Genomic DNA, 19,038 nt, shown 5'->3' with positions numbered 1-19,038 from the left:
ATTTCCCTTGAAATCAGATAACACTAGTTGAAATAAATAATTCAGTTAGTATATAGAAAAATACTGTATTTATTCAGAAACAGTGCATAGAAATCTTTAAGGTTTTGTATATGGCTTAATGCAATTGGTAGAAATAAACATATAGGATTTAAATCTGCTAAAAAATTTCTGAAACCAGACTATTAATAGCTAAAGTGAATGGGAGTAGTTAAAGTAAATGTGAGATGGTGTCAGTAAGAGAAGTATTCTACATCCATTAATTGTCATGCTTTATTTGTTGAATCCACTTAATGTTTCCGTGTGACTTTCCTGACCACACAGCATGAAGCCCTCTTAAGCCATTAAGCCCCTTTTCAGCAAAAACAGTTTAGTTCATATCTTTGTCTCCATAGTTTGTGCACTTTAGCTTGAAGCACATGGAAAGAGTATTAGGGAAGTGTGCAGTACATATATAGAGCTGCTTTTGTCTTCTGACTCACACTGCTTCAGATGCACAGATAATTATTTGATAGAAGATATGAATACACTAGAATATTAGAGCCTGATAAAGAGCTTGAAGTTTTCCTCTGATAATATCAGAAATTGGTATCATCAGGCTTTTAGTATCCATTTAATCTCTTGTAGAAAATGTTATTTTCATGAAGCCACCTCAAATGAACATAATATTTTATGCTATAATTATTAGTACTAATATTGATAAATCTGATATGCTAATATATTGTCTGCTATCTTTTAAACTCCTGCTGTGTGGCAGAGTCTGTTTGCTCTTGGCTGTTTGCTCTGGAGAACCACTGTGCTTCACTTGGGAATAGTTCAGGGAAATACTTCTGATGATGTGTTTCCAGCCTTGCTCTGGCTTATAAAGCAGATCTCATTTCTGTCAGGCTGGGCAGCAAGAAGGGCCGGCTGCAGCTCCTTCTGGCAGAGGGGCGTAGGACTGGTATCGTGTGAGCAATGCCCAAGAATGGCAGTACTGAAAGATGATTAAGGCTGAGCATCATCTGCATTGGGCCCTGGATTAACAGGCCTCTTGTGGGAAGGAAACAATTGTTTTTCAGTATTTTGGGAATATTGTCGCTTTCAAAATAACTCTAGAGCTCTATAGCATAGTTGATATATGGATGCTGGTTGCATTTTCCTTGACTGAAAAAATGTGTTGTGCTAAGTATAAATTGCACCCAACTTCTGTTTCAAAGTGAGATGTACAGCTTCAGTGGCAGTTCTGCAAAGATCAGTAATTTGTGTATTCTTTCTATCCTTTATACAGGCAACACTTAATGAAGTACACACATTACTAATGTCCATCCTGCAGAGAAATGAACTGTGAAAAGATTTAAACAAACATGTTCCAACTGTTCATACAAAGGATTGCACGAGTCACACATTGTGTTTCCACAATTTTTTCCCCAGAATTTGTTGCTGCTCAGCATGTATTTCACTTAGCTTCCTACAATTAAAATCTGCAAACAAAAAGGCTTTCAGTGCTAACAGACTCATATGCTTTCCTGGAGATTTGGAGCCACGTGTTTCGGGAGTGGCTGGGTACACCAAGCTGGTAAGATATAAAGGCAAGGTCAGTCACCTTCTCTCACTTTTTTAATAGCTCCCTTCCATGATTCTCATTCTCTGTCACTAGAAACTTAAGATTAAAGGAACTTTACTATATTTCAAGCACAGTTTAATCCATTAAGATGGATCTCCTTCACAGCAATGGAGTACTTATCATTCAGCATTTACAGAGGGACTACAGGGCTTACCAGGATTTCCTTAATTTTATGTCACATGTTGGTGATCCCCGGAATATATTTTCAATTTATTTTCCTCTTTGGTTTCAGCTCAACCAAGTGGTTGGTACTAAAATGATATGGGTGGCAGTCATTGGTGATTGGTTCAACCTCATATTTAAATGGTAAGAAGTTGGATTTGTTTTAAAATTTGGTATTTTTGATAGTAGTTACTATATGTACATCAAGTTTAGAAAACTTTCTGTAAATAATGTACTAGTAGATTTTCCCTGGTAATTATAAAATAGGGGTTCACAATGAAAATATTTAAGATATGTTTGAAATAGTGCAGTAAGATGAGAAGAACCTGTAGAACTATTACAGAACAGCTTTGGAAATATAACTCTTCATATTCTTTGTAAGATTATTTATCATGCTTTGCTGAAGCCTTCTTATGTAAAAATCTTTTAATTGAATTTCTGCTTCATTTTATTTTATTGTATCTTTTGTCAGGATTTTATTTGGCCATCGCCCTTACTGGTGGGTGCAAGAAACAATGATTTATCCTAATCAGTCAAGCCCATGCCTTGAACAGTTTCCTATAACATGTGAAACTGGACCAGGTAAGAAATGTTGGAGATTACCTTTGATTACATTTGATAGGGATAGCAGCTTCCAAGGGGAGAGAATGGGATTTAGGAGGGTCTTATATGATACACAAATCTCAGAGCTCATGTATAAAATAGCGCAAAAACAACAAGTAGAGGAAAAAGAAGTACAATAGGTAGGTATTTGCTGTATGACAAGAATATTTCCTTCATTGCCTTTAAAAGATGCAAAGGAGAGGGACTTGGTTTAAAAATAACTACTACTAGAATGAACTGGAGTATTGGAAGGAAATTTTCACCAAACTTTTGTAATACATTCTTTAATGTGTTCCAAGACAGAGCCCAGGGCTGTTGAGTTTGGGGGCTTGTTCACTGATGCAATAAATATTCAAACGCCAGAAACAAAGTAGGTGGTTCAGTGTAAATAACAGTAGTCTCAGCAATGAATGACATAATGTATCACAAAGGGACAAAAAACAGAACCAGACACTAGCACTAAATGTGTGGGAGTATGTGTATAAATATATGGGGAAAAAATATTTTTTAAATGTACCTTTTCAATATATTTTCACTTTTTATGTCTTATTATCTTCTCTATGGAAATCAAATGCAACACTGATGAAGCTAAATGACCTTGTACAACCCTAATATGCGCAATAAGATGGACTTGCTTTGAGCTAACTGAATTTAGTTTGATTTGTTGTGCAAGAAAATACTGACTGTGGAAATTATGTGCTTTGCATCTTGTCGATGCCACTGAAAGCTTTTAAGCAGTTGCATAGCTGTATTTTGTTAACAATATCCTGCATTACATCCCATCGTAATTGTGACCAAGAAGCTTAAGCCCTTTTGAGAGGCACTGTTTAATAATGCCTGATCTTTATGTGATCTGCAGTCTCTTTCAAGTTAATTCATTTGGGACCTAACACAAAGTATTAAAGTCTTTCAGATCTTATCAAAAGCCTTCAGAACTGAGCCCATTCAGTGCTGTGTAGATCCGAGCCCTGGCTCAGGACACAGTCAGTTTCTTCTTGTTACTGTCTTTCTGAAAGGTCATTCCTATTTCTGTGCAGTGGATACTATTGATTCCTTCTTTGCACTTATAATGACCAGATTTTTTCCCACCTCCAGACTTATGCTGGACCATTAAGACTGTCACTGACCTGTTTCTCATTAGCAAGAGGGGGTGCAGTCAGTGCAGTTGTTACATGTGCCCAATCGTTGTGTGAGCTTACGTAGTACTTCACACACTTTTAAAATAACAGTTTATATTAAAAGATTAGAGAAGCAGCCACAGACAGGAGAAAAGCAGATCCAAATACTGCTAGGATAGCCTGAACCCCAAACTCCATGTCTCAGCAAAAGGGAAAACTGAGTGAACTGTTCATATGATACGTGACAAACTGCTTAGGACACGAATTTGGTTTGTACTTCTGGAATTAACTGAAATAAAGCTCTGCAGCCATTTATTTCTTGTATTTGTAAAACTTGAATAGCATAAACCTTAAGGTGGAATTGTTCTGTTTAGAGTAAGTAATTTGCAGATGAGCTGTGAAATATTTTTCCTCGATGACATTTTCCCAGATGATAACAAAGAGAAGCTTTTCCACTGCTGGCATACAAGGTTACTGTTTCCTAATCAGTGACATTTGTTCCATTGTGAGGTTCAGGAGTGCACATCTCCTAGGAAATTAACAAAAGAGCTGGTAGAGTGACTTTAAATGTACTGCCAAGCAGAACAGCAAAAATGAATGCAGGGAATCAGAAATAATTGTGTTTGTCCTGCCTAGATATTTCTGCTTTGCTACTTTACTGAAATTTTCTTTTACTCTACACACTACTAGATAGTGCTGGTTCATAATACATTCTTGAGCCAAAATTGTTTCTTCTGGTGGTGAAATAACCCTGTCCCTTCTCTTTTGTCTCCACAGAAAGCCAAGATGTAAAGGTCCCGGATTTACAGATTCCAATGACCTAATTTTCTCTTTCCCTATTTTGATTTGTTGAATGTAAATCTGGTGAACATGAGAAAGGAAGTGACAGAATAATTTTAAGAATCACTTCTCTTGCATCAAGCCAGCATACCTTGTTTGGTGATTTTCAGTTGTAGGAACTTCTCTGTGGCTTCATATTTCTTCCAGTAAAATTTTAATTTTACTTTTTAAATTAAAATTTTTATACATATATTATTATAACCTGGACTAAAAAGAAATCACTGTTTTCTCTTTATGAGCGTGTTCCCTGTTATAGAATACTGTAGGTAGACTACTGTGCGCAGTACCTGTGGGTACTAGAGCATCATTTCACGTGCCAGTTTCATTGACAATCTGCTTTTAATCTGGTTGATATTGTACAGTCCCTTAAAATTTATAAACGTAATCAAAGTAAAGCATAAAGACACAGTATTTCCGTGCTTCAGGTACGTTTCTAAAATTATTACAAAACTACCTAAAATGTTAATTACCTGGATTGTAATATTGCTAATGAGACACAGCTCTCAATCATTAACACCATGGTAATTGCAGAAGCAGATAAAAGGCAGCTTGGAAGGATTATCTAAGGTTATACTGGTACTTTAGTTTAGAATGTTACAAAGAGTTAAATTTCTGTTGCTCCCGTTAATTATGGGGAGGCTCATTCAAAACTTTTCTCATGTGATCCTCATACATAACTTCTACATTCCATGCTACATCTCTAAGACAGTCCTAGATGCTTTTTTAAATTTTTAAATCCAAGTAATGGGAAAATACTATGGGAAAATACTGTTTTCCTATCAAGGTTCCACCTCACACCATTATCAAATGATTAAGCTGTTACTTTTCTTATTTCAGACAAGTATTATGGATTCCCTCTAGATGAACCTTCTGAAAAATTCCTATGGCAAAAATTAACTTTTGAGAAGCAGTTCACATTCTTTCAGCCTTTGTTAGCCATTTCCCTTCTAAATTATTAGGTTCCTGAGTAACTGTCACCAGTATGACAGATGTCACAGTCTTCATTCTTGAGTCAAATATTTCCTTTTTGTTTTTACTAGGAAGCCCATCTGGGCATGCCATGGGATCATCCTGCGTCTGGTATGTAATGGTCACAGCAGCACTTAGCTACACAGTTAGATGGAAAGATAAATCAGCTGTTACCCTTCACAGGTCAGTGTCTTTCCATAATTCCAACTCATTATATTCAGATATATCTTTACATGCATGCTATGTTTTTGATGGACTTAATTCAAACAAATATTCACAGTTTGGACTATTTTGTAAAAAAGCCAACAAACCTTTATTATGATCTACTTCAGCTGAAGAAAAAGTATATTAAGAGGATTTATCTGTTTGTATAGGTTGGTATTTATCAACACACAGACATTGCATACAATATCTCTGAATCAGTCTTAACTCTTCAGTGCTGGAAATTCTATGATTATCACTATGTATTGGATTTTTTTGGTTAGTACATAAATTTACTTCTTTGATGGTCATTCTTTGCCCATGTTAAAGCAAGTGGACATAATGTTGATGAAATTCACTATAATGTGTTGCTCAGCTCTGTGGGAAAGTCCTGCAATTGCTTTGGTGGTTGCTCTTTCTAAGGCTGACAAGGTTGTTTTCACACTAAATTTTGTAATGAAATAATTGAGCTTTTGCATATAGCAATGACTTCATGATGAAAGATATATTAAGGTATTAGTCCTAGTTTAATCTGCCATTGCTGACTTTCATCAGTTAAACCACATAGGTGTCTTGGACCTGAAACTTCTGAGATCTGTTCCTGTAACCACTCTTGATAATGTTTTAGTACTGACTTCTAGTTTTTAATCATCTTGATTCTAAACTTCTCTACTTAGTAAACCTCTGCTGGTAAAAGCATGAGCCTTACATGATGCGACTTTGGGTGAATAAGTGGATGAAATATCTTGTCTTAATTTTTAATCATCTTCCTTTTCCCTCTTAGACTAACATGGTCATTCCTCTGGAGTATTTTTTGGATTATCCAGATCAGTGTGTGCATCTCAAGAGTATTCATAGCAACACATTTCCCTCATCAAGTTGTTCTTGGAGTATTTGCTGGTAATGCTGCTATTTTTTCTTTCTTTTTAACTTATATGCAATTTAAAAAAAAAAAAAAAATTAGAGAAGACGAGATTTTTAGTACTTGGACTCATCTTGCAGCCCCAGTGGTGCTGTCCACTCTCTGGAAAACTGAGGATTTGGTAATAGTCTGAAGGTAAAATTTGTGAGGTGGAATGAACTGCTGCTTATGTAATTCACAGTGAAGGAAGTGAGCCCTTATCCACCTGCCAGTTGATGCTGACTATTGTGTCCACACTGCCTCAGACTAGCTCTGGCTGCATCTGATCTTTAACTGTGCTGCCTTTGTGGAAGAGATCAGGGAGGAAGTTGCTCCTACATGGCTGTGATCTTTCCTCTCAGGAGGAAGTTATTTGGGTCACTTCAAATGGTGTCCGGGTGCAGTGTGAACAAACGCAGAGACCTGGGCAAAATAGAAAAAAAGGTAAATAGCAGGACAAACTCCCCTGGGTGATTTAAGATGCTAAAGTACATTTTTCAGAGTTACTTAAGCATATTATAAATTGGTATTCAGAGTCCAAACTATGAGCAGTATCTCTGATATCTGTCTGATTTTAAGGAGGGTGACCAGTGCATTGAGCAGGAGCTTCCTGCCCATGTTCTCTTTCATGGATGCAGTGCAGCCTGGGCAGCCCTGGCTAACAGCTTTCCCGCTTCACAACTAGGAAAAAATGAGTACAAGAGAAGATAAGTATGTTCTGTGTCTTTACCTTCAATACTCAAAGCCTGTGTGAGAACTGGTGTTGAATTCTGCATTGCTGGAGCCAGTCTTTGAGTGAGGGACTCTTTTGGAAAAGGAATGTTCCGGTTTACATCTAATATTTGCTAGGTTGTCATCTGGGAGATGCAGTCAGGCCTTAAGGTATGCCTCATCTCAAAACCACGTAGTACTTGGGATTTAGGTGGGTTTTTTTTCCAAAGTGGCGGTTTTGAGTGGGAGGAAAGGTTTTGTAATGTACTGCAAAAGTGGTAAATTGTGTATGTATATGTGTATGTATAAATATATATATAGCGATATAGACACACACATAGGTATTTTTTACATAGATATATTATTTTGTCTTCACAAGTCAAATTCTACAGGGACAGTGTAGAAAATGCTTCTTCAAAAGTACAAGTGTGTTGTTCCCTGTAACACTGAGTTTCTAATCCGCAGGCATTCTTGTGGCAGAAGCATTTGAGCATACCCCTTCTATTCAGACAGCAAGCTTGAGAATGTACATCAAGACAAACTTGTTTCTTTTCATCTTTGCCATTGGCTTTTATCTATCCCTCAAGCTTCTTGATATTGACTTGCTATGGTCTGTTCCAAAGGCCAAGAAGTGGTGTGCCAACCCAGACTGGATAAACATTGACACAACTCCATTTGCTGGACTGGTGAGGAACTTAGGCGCACTCTTTGGTTTAGGTCTTGGAATTAATTCTGAAATGTTCATCATGAGCTGCAAAGGTAAAAATAGCTGCAGGATAAGTTTTCGCATATTGTGTGTAGTTGCTTCTTTAGCTACACTGCAGCTGTATAATTTTGTTAAGATACCTACTCATACTGAGTATTTGTTCTACATTCTCTCTTTTTGTAAGAGCGCAGCTATGCCTCTGACTGTGGTTGCCTTGGTTCCGTACTGTGTCCACTCATTAATGAGGACAACTGAAAAGAAACTTAATTAGGTAAAGTTTCAAAATGGTTAGCAATGTGGGGATGGATGTGAACTGTTCAAGATCCCTCTGCAAAGGCAGTTTTGCTAATTCATTTAAACCAAGGGGATGCCACTGCATCTTTGATGTACTCCTGGTAAGTAACCAGTACATGCAAAATCAGTACACTTAAGAATGACTTTGGCAGCTCAGAAATATTAGTTGCTGATTTTATTCCTAGAAATATTGCAAGCACACTGCAGTATGGTTAGTAATGGCCCAATACTCTGGGTCATAACAAAGTTTTAAAGTATAATCAACCATCTTTATTTAGCTAAATGGTGGTCTTTTAGTTCTCTCCATCTCTAGCTACATAAAGCTTCAAGCATCAGTTGTACATAGTGATACTCGATATTTTGGGTTTTATATATAGATACTGTGTGTTTAACTTCTACATAATGGTGTGACAGTGTCACACCACCTACAACTGTAGGGCTGTACCCAGGCACTGTGAAAAAGGCCAGCATAGTTATAAACAAGGCTTTAGATTTAATTTATTGAGCTTCCTGAGCAAACCAGCTTCTGATTAAGTCAGATGAGAAAAAAAAGTTTATTTCCATTGGACTATGTAGAATATATTTTTGCATTACTGTGTGGTTTTTGTCATTTTTACTTTTTGAAAGTGGTCACAGGAATCATGAATGATACAGATCACACCTTTGATAGGGAAAATGCATAAATATGGTGTAAAAAATCTTTGGGTTCTGTACATCTACAGGGAGCAACAAATGAAAAAAGTTGTCAATAATTAAATTATCTCAGTATATTGTCAAGAATATTGTTCATGCTCCTGTATTGCAAAGGTAATTCTCTGTAATTCTCTCAGATCAACAGTCACAAGCCTGAATCACTGTTAGTAGTTGTGTAAATCATGAAAATTTGGTTGCAAATTGTCACTTCAAGTTTATATTCTTGTCAGCTTTACTTAACTAAGCACACAAGTAACGAATATGTTGAATATATGTTTCCTATATAAAATGGATGTTCTAAGTAGGTAAAGGGGGACACTTTCCATTTTATTCATTACTTGGCATCTATTGTATATTCCCTTTCAGTGCACAATCTTTAAGCAACATTTTGCTGATACCATCCCATAATACTCAATATATAAACTATATATATATATATATAGCCTCAGTATGCAAGGCTATAATATGGGTAATGAGGGCTGCATATGTATGATCTGAAAGCAATAAGACTTAGAAGATGTAAACATGATATTGTTTCTAGACTTCCAATTAGGTAGGAAATAATTGAAATAATCTTATTTAATTGGGTAAACAAGGTGATTAGTTGGGTGTTGGCCTTTGAGAAAGAACAAGATACAGATTACAGATGGAGATCTGAAAAGAGCATTCTTAATTAAGAGCCTAGTAAGACGACCATGACTTAAGTAAATTAGTCATCTGCTTTTAACAGTCTGAGGAGTATTCTGTTTTGGGCATCTCCTGATATTTTCTCTAATGGTTCTCTGAACTTTTTTCCCACAGCAACTGACCTGAAACCACTCTTTTCTGTAATTGTGACTCCTTAAGCAAAATTATTAAGTTAATGGGACTAGACACAAAAAATGAAGAACAAAGACAGCTATGACAAAGATTTCAGCTGTGTTCAAGTTGCTGTGTGCTTTGTTATTCCTTACCAGTGAGATGGCTACAGAGGCATCGCAGAACAGTAGCAGGTCATCGAGTTATTGTTCTGTTCCTGGCTCGTCCTAGCCAGCAGTAGGGGATTCTTCATGCACAGCTGTCCACTATTCTCAAAGCAGCATTTGGATTTAGTGGCAATTTTAAGCTGGAAGTTACGGGTAGAGATCACATTTCTAGGCTTCTAATCACGTGAGAGTTTGTTTCCCACCAGTGACAAAGAATCTTGGCACTTCTCTTGGGGTAGACACAACCATAAATGTAGAATGACAGGTGGCATTCTGCATTATTCTTCTAAGCTCTGTACAGACACATAGAAAGATGTGGGTTCTTGCTTTCTTGGAGTGTCCTATTAATTCATTCTGTAATTTCACTTCTTCAGGGAAAAGGATGCAGAACATCTTCCTGTCTGAACCACCTCTTACTTTTTCTTCAACAGTTAAAACGTTACTATATCAAAGAATGGTGGGAAACCTGAATAAATTTAGTGCAATTTTACTAGTAACTTCAGAAGTTAATTGACTGATAATACAATGGCTATAAAACACTTTCTGAGCAGCTGTGTGTGTTGTGGTATGGAGATTTGTGTAACTGCTTGAAGAATCTTCAGAGGGGCCTCCCAAATCTTCAGAGTTAGCTTTTTCCAGAGTGGTGGAAGAGAAAAGTGTCAAGATATAATCTTGATATTTTGATAGAATTGGAATTGAAAATCGGGAGTCAGGCATATAGTTGCTGCAGTGAAGTAAACCTGCATGTCCCTTACTCAGGCTTCAGTAGATTTATTGCAGTTGAAAAGCACAGTTTAGCCCTTATTTAAATAGACTATGTGACCTTACTAAGAGCTCAAATTGTTAAACATTTAAGCTGTAATTTCACCAGGCCTTTGCAGCCGTTTAAATTGTTAATATATTGAACAGATGCAGCACATATGCATTTGCAGGAGAAGCTGAGGACTTGGCTTAGTTTGGGCCACAAACCTTTTGAATTAAGGTTTTCCTATATATTAAAGACCGTTGAAAGTGTATGACTGATCCCCTTGCTCCCACTAGTAGGATCTCAGGAGAAATTTAACCTTTTCTTATTGGCTTAGAGATGCCCAAATAATTCTTGGCTTAGAGATGCCCATAATAGCATTGGGATAATGCTATTCCAAAAGTACTTCCACCTCTCTGCAGAAAGATTCTCATGAGCCAGGAGTTACATGAAATGAAGCTGTCCCTTGCTCTTCATACAAACTAGCAGACAAGTTGTCATTACATTCAGTTCACTGCATTTTTGCTACTACACAGCTTTTCTTTTTATCCTCCCCATTCCCTGTTTTAACCTTCCTGGTAGAAGCACTCTGGGCCCAGACTCCCTGTTCCTACCCAGAAGAGTCTAGTTGGAGCAGGAGCTGTATTTGCAAGAGCAGTTACTCAGGTGCTATCCCAAAACAGTATCGTGGTTATAACTGCCCAGAGGAATAGGGTGTTGGAAAATGCAGCTGCCATGGACCATGCAGAGAAGCATACAGCAGGCGACACCAAGTGACGCCACCTACTGTCAAGACTAACAACTCATGTCTGGCTTGAAAGATATAAGCAAATGACTTTGGAATGGTTCGGGAATATTGTCACCAATATGAACATTTTACTGGTGAGGCAGCTGCAACAGCAAGACCAGTCCAGCTCTGCACTGAGCATTCCATCAAGGCTTGCTGCTCATGCCCAGACACACCATGTACTGCCACCTGCAATCCAATCCCTTTGCCCAGGTACCAGAAGTTTTTGTAATCCACTGGCTGTCAACAGCATGTAGGAACAAAGTGGCAGGAGGTAGCATCCAATTGTTTATGTACACAGTGAGTGCACTCTGTTGGAGTAGCACCCTTTCCAAAATTTAACTCTCAGTGTTTCCCAGCTGCCTGAAAAGAGGATGATGTTACATTGAGGAGCAGCAGCACTATCACCCAGCTTGGGTCATGCTTCTGTAGGGAGACAGCAGGCTCCTGTGCAGGCAGGGGCTGGAGTCCTTGAGTTGGCCTTCTCAGCAGCTCCATTCTGAACAGCAAACCCTTGTCACAGACATGATACTTGCTGGCTGCTGCAAGACACTTGGGCTTAGCTGAAGCCTAAGAGAAGAAATGCTAGAACACAAGAGCCAGTAAAAAAATACAATTTATTGGTTTAATTTGGGTCACAAAAATATTGTCCTTTAGGAAAAAGAATTATGAAATAAGTATCCATAGTCATAGTATTTTTTAATGAAGAGTCATTCTTTTTCTGTGGCCTTAAATAATAATTAAATACCATATACTTATGTCTGCAGGTTATTGATAGTCATTCTGTCAATAGTTTTAGTCCTGAGCCTTCAAACTACTTATTGATCTGAAATGTAAAAAGGATAAAAAGATTAAAGCAAATAATGCAGCTTTTTCTTCTACTTTTCAGTTAAGATTTAAAATACAGACTTCCTTAGAGAAATAGCCATTTCAGTGCTGGCTGTGTGAGTTCAATAGGGTATGTGGCAGTGACTCTGTTAATGGAGTTGTATAAAAGGTGAAATTGGGTTTTGCTGCCTGGAATTACGGGATATGTCCTAATAATCTTTTTGCCCTTACAGCTCTATTTAAGTACTGCTACTGTTGCAGTATTTTATAAGAAGTGGTGTGACTTCTTACAAAGTGAGTGGAAACCTGCCTGCCCACTCTCCCACCCAGCCAAGGTGCATATTTTAGGACATGGAGAATGACAGTTAATACTGTTTTTTAAAATCAGTATTTAAATATTGAAACTGTAATCTATACTTTTTTTCTATCTGCTTTTCTCCAAGATCCCACTCACTAAAGGAAACAGTCCTGTTATGCTGCAGACAACAACCAATAGCATATTTCAGTGAAACTTGTGGTAAATCTTTTAATGAACTCTGACAGATACAAACTTCTCCCAAAAGAAGCTCCTTCCTGACCTTTGTCATTTCTGAATATATTGTTGCTCTGTTTATCAACTGTATTTAATACAAAGAGCTAATTATGCCTATTTTTAATACCTTCACTCATGATTGTCTTACCTTCTGAAAAAAGAACATATCCATCACCATTTCAATAGAAATGGTTTAAATAACTGATGATTAATAGAATTTTACGTTAATTTAACCACGGCATTTATTCCTATTCAAAAATCTTTTTTGACAGCTAATTAGAGTGATGAATGTTAGCTGGAGAGTGGTGGGCTAGAAAATGATCCTCACCAGCTTCTGTTCCTTACCTTGTGCTTTCCTTACTGTTGTGGGGCTGCCTTCTTTGTAAGTACTGACTGGTTTGTTGAAGGGGCATGGCTGCGTCAGTGCTGCAGGTGCACGCAAGGGAAGCCCAGCCTCCCCAACAGCACCACTGACATGTGTGGTACAATACAAAGAAAAAGTGGGGCTTCTGCATGCACAGGAAGGGCCTCAGCTGTAATTGTCTGCAGACCAAACGTAAGGACAGATTTGATCCCTTCAGATATACAGCATCATTTGAGGGTTTTTTTTCACTCATTCAGCTTACCTAGAGAAAGGGCAGTTTCCAGAACACCAGAGTCTTCCTTGACTGCTGGTTGAGGCATAACAGTACTGTGCAGTCTCACTGCAGATAGTGGCAACTCCCCAGATCACCAGAAAAGATCTTTCCCAGTTTTAGGCTTTTTTCCCCTTATCTACTTCCTGAATGCGTCAGCCTGTGCTTAGTGCCTTGCACGTGTTGGACAAGCATGCTTGATGCAAACAGCTACATACATTCAGGGTTCCACATATCTCAGTGTATTGTAGAGCACACTCTGCAGCACAATGGAGCATCAGCATACACATACCTACCACAAAGTATTTGCTTACAGAAATCTTTCAAATTTAGAATCACAGTAATTCAGCTAATTGGGGCTCCAGTAGTAACAAGCTTCCAGTAGGCTCCTTCCATGGCCATCAGTTCATCGTGAGTGCCCCTTTCAATGATGAGTCCTTGTGACATGACAGCGATGATGTCTGCGTTCTGGATGGTGGACAAGCGGTGGGCGATGACGATGCAGGTGCGCCCCTCTCTGGCTTTATCCAGCGCTGCCTGCACGGTCTAAAGGCAACAGGCAAAGTGTCAGAATAAAAATGTGCAAACTGAACAGCGCTCAGAGCTGGAGGAGGCTAATTGCTTCTGATTAATTAACCATACTGTGCAACACTTGTAAAAGGGACAGGGAGACTAAATCAGAGGTTCTGACATTGATGTGCTTTGCTGGGTCATGAAGTCGGTTTACCAGCACTACAAACAAGGGACAGCTAAACACAGACAGAGGTAGAAATTAATGAAGGCCTTTGCCTTTGCTGACATTCTAAATGTCAACTGAATGCTTTGAAATCGAGACAATTCAGACATTTGTGAAAAAGTGCTGCTTCTCAAAGGTAGCTCAAGAGCACTTGGGGCTGGCTGCTTTTTCTTACAGCTGTACCTCCTGCACTTCTTGGAAAGATCATTAGAGGTGAAAGTACTGAATTCACAACCTCGAATAATGTGCAATCACATAGTAGCATATGTTGGCATATCGATTGAACAGAAAAGGTACTGTGTGTGTACTGTGTGTTATAGGCCATTGTATTACCTTTCCCTAATTGATTATCACTGTGCATTTACCTTTTCACTTTCCGTGTCTAAGGCGGATGTAGCTTCATCCAGTAATAAAATTTTAGGGTCTCGTATGATAGCCCTTGCTATGGCAATGCGTTGCTTTTGCCCACGAGACAGCTGGGATCCCTGAGACCCAACATTAGTTTCATATTTCTGAAAAATATACAAAAGGAGTATTTTATTCAGGTGTAAGTTAACACACCATTACACAGCCTAAAGGAAAAGCAGGAGAGAGGCAAGAAAGGTGACCACTGCTGTCCACTTGCAGAACCTGGGAATGCAGAAACAATGTACAGCAGTAAATGTGTTTGAGGTGAGGTTTCCAAGCTGTGCTTTGTCTGCACATGGCCCTGAGGCCCAGGCAGCACAATGATGAACCTGGAACGAAAATGCAAAATGTGTAGCAAAATCTCGGCTGATTTGTCAGAGGCAAAAAAGAATTCTCCCTGCCTAGATTTTGGAGAAGAGGCTAAAAGTGATTTAAGGGCTTTCTATAAAAGTGCTTTGGTTTGAGTGCCTAAATTGTATCCATACTTTATATGCTCTTGATTTTTTTCAGTGCATTTAAATACTACTTAAGTGTACATAAGCAGCCAGCTTCAAATATATTTGTCTTAGTATCATGTCCTACTCACAAGGCAAATCTCCCACAGCTGGGAACAGGATTTACCTATTTGCCTACTGTGTAAGAATTCAGTAGTAACTCACACCTAGACTGTAAGGAGCCCAACAAATGGTCACATCACCATCTTTGTTCCTACTGCCACAGCTGTAAAAAGACATAAAAGGTGCATGTGTGTAGCAACTGTAACTGGTTTCAGAGCAACTCCTGCTGCAGTGAACACTGAGCAACCAGGGCCTCGCAGGTACTTACGTTAGGCAGAGACATGACAAAATCATGCAGTTGAGCCTTCTGAGCTGCTTCTATGATTTTTTCCATCGTCGCCTCTTTTGTGTTACTGCCGTATCTGATATTATCAGCAATGCTGCAGTCAAATAGCACAGGCTCCTGTGACACTATTCCAATTTTTGATCTAAGAAACTGCACATTTACGTTCTTAGAGTCATGTCCATCTATTAACTACGAGGAAATGGGAGAAAACTTGAAACATCATTACAAAACAACAGCTTGCAACACTCAAATAATTTATAATAAAACTAAATTATTTAACCATATCATTAAAACACAAACACAACTGATTTAAAGTAATTGGTTGAATTGCTCATCTCTGACTCATTTGTGCATGATCTGTATTTTGTGGTATGGCTTTTAGCCATACCACAAAATACACCAATGATTTGCTCAACAGAAGTCCTAGTGAACTATTTAATTGATTAAGGTTAGGCACATGCTTCATTGCCTTCTTGACATAGTGATCACCACACAGATTTTTTCTGGAGAAAGAGAAATCAATCTGGATGGGTAAGCATTTATGTTAGGAACACATATAGCTTTTTAAGCTATCAGTAATTGAATAACTGGAAGTTAAATCTAGACAAGTTCCAGGTTCTTTGTTGCTCCATTCAGACTTTGCTTGTGCTCTCACAATGTACAATACACATTTGTATGTCTCATACAGAAGCTACCAAGGCAAATACCTATGGCCTACATAAGGCATGAGAGTGCACTTGAGGCATGTAGTTCTCTGATATTGTCTGAGTATGTCTGAGATAATACTTGGGAGCTGTCCAAATAGTCCACATCTGTCCTTTTGAGAAGGAGATGAAGCCCCAAGCTGCACATATATGAGCCACCACTTCTAGGGTGCACAGTAGGGCACATGCAGAGGCCCTTGGAGCATTGCTGAAAGCCAGAACACAGAAACCACATTTTCTTTGCTTACCACACTTCCTTTTTCAGGGTCATAGAAACGCTCCAGAAGTTGGACACTGGTACTCTTACCACAGCCACTACTTCCAACAAATGCCAAAGTCTGTCCAGGCTTAACAGATATAGAGAGTCCTTTTAGGACCTGAATATCAGGCCGAGAAGGATATGTGAATTTACAGTTAAGAAATTCAATGCTTCCCTTGAAATCATCCTGGTGAAGAGAAAAAGGAGAAAGTGACAGTGAACTCGAGCTCCACCCTGAGTTGTAAAGTACAAGATAACTCTTCCTCAGATCCATTCTTGCATCTTTTGCTTAAAATATGACATTTGCATTCAATGAAATTATCTCAGGAAAGCCATACTGGAGTAGCTGTCCTAGAGGTGAAGCTATTAGTCATAACACTATTTCTCTGCTTACGCTTCCCTGCATGGCACTGGTCAAAGGCATAACTTGGAAATGGCATTGCCTTGCAAATGGGCACTATTTTCATTTTAATATAGACACTGTGTATAAAATAAATAATTTCAATTTTCTGGGTCTGATTTTTCAATTCTTCAGAAATGGAGCATTTTCATTTTGTCTGACTCAACAATTCTTTGCCTCCTCATGAACAACCCCCCAGTTTGATGTGATTGGAAAAACCTCCATTATAAACAGCAATAGTCAGGTTTGTCGTGAACTGTACAGCAGGAAATAAGAGCTTGCTGTTCTGTGAGTCATCCAAATCAGTTCCATTCCAATTTACAGGAGTTCTACACTGACAAATTCCTAATGGCTGACTTTATACTACTCTTTCTATCTAGTACAGAGCTTGCTTGCAAAAGAGCAAAGACAAATAAAAATTTTACAGTCAGCATGACCTTCTTGTAAAGCATTGATCCTCATTGAGTCCTAAATCATTAGTGCAACATCCATGCCTGTAGTGAGCTGACATCACAAATTACACATCTCTACTCTTACCCATTTTTCCCCTTTTTCACTGTAAACACTGATTTTGGGAATCCGATCAACCAGTTGAAAAAAGCGTGCAGCAGATGTCTTGGCTTTGGCATAGTTTGGGGTATAGGAAGAAGCTCTTCCCAAAGCAGTTCCACTGGTGACAATAGCAGAGATCACCCTGTGGGGGAGAGGGACACAGTCATTCTTGGAAAGCCATCAGGAAACTTAACACCATACCAAGTCCAGAACTTTTAGAGATCTGTTTGTGGCTCTGGGCAGGCTCTCACCTGAACACAAAGCTGTAATGGAGTCCTTCATTGTCAACGAGAAATCCCCCGTATCGGTAGGAGACGGAGTTGGCAATGAACACAATGCTCTGGGCAAAGCCAAAGCAGAGTCCATACACATGTGCTTTTTTGATTGCAGCTCTGTAGGGCATATCCAGATTCTTTTCAAAATTGTTGATAAACATTTGCTGTTTTCCTATCCCAGCTACTGTTCTGATGTTAGAGAGAGCTTCACTGGAAATCTGGAAGAGGAAGAAAAATGGGTAAAAGCTCCTAATTTTTACTTGGAAAAGTAGAGGTTGTTCTCATAAGTGTATGATTCTTTCATGAACTCAGGACACTGATGCAATATATAAATTCATTCGGACATGATGCAGACAGCCTAAAGAGAACCTATCCTACAATCAATCACCTATTGATTTCCTTGAGAGCAATGCTCTGCCTGCTCCACTGGAGCTGTTACTGTAAGCACTCACAGAGAATCAGGCATGTGCTCTCACTTGTGACTTATTTCACATAATGTGAATAAATGTGATGCCCACAAAAGGAAAGACTGCTTTAGGAACTTCTTTGGTTGCATGGATTTATTAATTAAGTATGTTTATTTCAATTGTTTTGTGTTACTTTTAGCAGTAGTCAGAGAAAGAGTTAAAAGTTATAGCCTCCCCAGCTTCCATTTCATAAATTGAACCTACTCAAATTTACTAGGTTTCTTCATCTGCTCACCCTCCCTCCTTGTCTGATGTCCAAAAGGCTGATGAGATGGAACTTAAAAATCTTGAGTGAGACAATTTCCAAGATTTTTACCTTGTACATAGGCAAAGAGTAAGCAAATGCTTGCCTATGCACATAGAAAAATGCGACACAGGAAATTATGATATAATGCCCACAGAAATTTGTGTGGAACTTTTATTAATTGTAGGCTTCATATTGTAATTTATTGCCAGTCAGAATTTCGGTTTATGTCCCAAAAAAAAGAGTACCATAATTTCATCTACAGAAGTAAATTGATGGCTTGTTTTGCCCTAATTTCACCCTTTTAGTCTCAAGTAATTGTATTAAGAAATAGTTTTAAAATGATGTCGTTTGCTTGGACTTTGATAGTAGATTAATAATGTAACACATTCCTTTGGGAAGGAAGTGTGGTATTATAGCTTATGAATGTTTTGAGCATGTAGGAAAAGATCTGAATGCAGACAATCAGAAATACAATTTCAGGGGGGGTTTTCCTGACAAAATTGAGAGTCAATGTCTTGCATTATCATTCAATGTGAAGGAGCAGATAATAGGTACTGTGAATTGGATTGTGCAGACTTTTTCCATGTTTAGCATGGCTGATGAGCAATCACTTTGGAAAAACTCAGTGTTTTTGGCATTTGGATGCAGTGCTGGCAAATAAATGAGAAAATAACACCAGACACAATCAATCATCACCAAAACTGCTGAAGCATTGAGTGTCTTCCTCACCACAGCCTCTGCATTGTTCTATTGAGTATGAGCTGTTGCCTTGACTAATTAGTGAAGTTTCTCTCCGTGTCAAGAAGTATTTTGATTTAAGACTTTTGTAAATAATTAACCATTCTGGGTGTGGG

The 19,038-nt window shown here is 38.4% G+C and overlaps 2 protein-coding genes across 14 annotated transcripts in view; one reads left to right on the top strand and one right to left on the bottom strand.

Annotated features, from left to right (window-relative positions):
• Positions 1 to 1,689: 1,689 nt before the first annotated feature.
• The window catches only part of G6PC2 (glucose-6-phosphatase catalytic subunit 2), a 46,133-nt gene continuing 28,784 nt past the window's right edge, over positions 1,690 to 19,038 (top strand). For 3 of the 13 annotated variants that reach the window (XR_015804865.1, XR_015804870.1, XR_015804871.1), the window contains exons 1-6: positions 1,690 to 1,909; positions 2,238 to 2,347; positions 5,367 to 5,478; positions 6,281 to 6,396; positions 7,574 to 8,209; positions 9,603 to 17,709. Coding sequence is in view for 1 of the 13 variants with exons in the window: in XM_014890914.2 (XP_014746400.1) it covers positions 1,692 to 1,909; positions 2,238 to 2,347; positions 5,367 to 5,478; positions 6,281 to 6,396; positions 7,574 to 8,085 (1,068 nt within the window). In the remaining 12 variants the exon portion in view is untranslated. Of the gene's footprint in view, positions 1,910 to 2,237; positions 2,348 to 5,366; positions 5,479 to 6,280; positions 6,397 to 7,573; positions 9,112 to 9,602; positions 17,710 to 19,038 lie in introns of those variants that run through there. The other 10 variants (XR_015804872.1, XR_015804869.1, XR_015804868.1 and 7 more) reach the window with 7 other exon arrangements.
• The window catches only part of ABCB11 (ATP binding cassette subfamily B member 11), a 37,064-nt gene continuing 31,538 nt past the window's right edge, over positions 13,513 to 19,038 (bottom strand). Inside the window, exons 24-29 of the mRNA XM_088168080.1 lie at positions 17,447 to 17,688; positions 17,181 to 17,337; positions 16,233 to 16,430; positions 15,263 to 15,469; positions 14,395 to 14,541; positions 13,513 to 13,839 (exon numbers count right to left, since the gene is read on the bottom strand). Coding sequence (XP_088024206.1) covers positions 13,639 to 13,839; positions 14,395 to 14,541; positions 15,263 to 15,469; positions 16,233 to 16,430; positions 17,181 to 17,337; positions 17,447 to 17,688 — 1,152 coding nt within the window. The 3' untranslated portion in view covers positions 13,513 to 13,638. The remainder of the gene's footprint in view (positions 13,840 to 14,394; positions 14,542 to 15,262; positions 15,470 to 16,232; positions 16,431 to 17,180; positions 17,338 to 17,446; positions 17,689 to 19,038) is intronic.

This window comes from Sturnus vulgaris, chromosome 7, assembly GCF_052056855.1.
Source record: "Sturnus vulgaris isolate bStuVul1 chromosome 7, bStuVul1.hap1, whole genome shotgun sequence".
NCBI classification, from domain to species: Eukaryota; Metazoa; Chordata; class Aves; order Passeriformes; family Sturnidae; genus Sturnus; species Sturnus vulgaris.
Note: the sequence above shows the minus strand (reverse complement) of the source record. Positions and strands in the feature narration are given on the sequence as shown.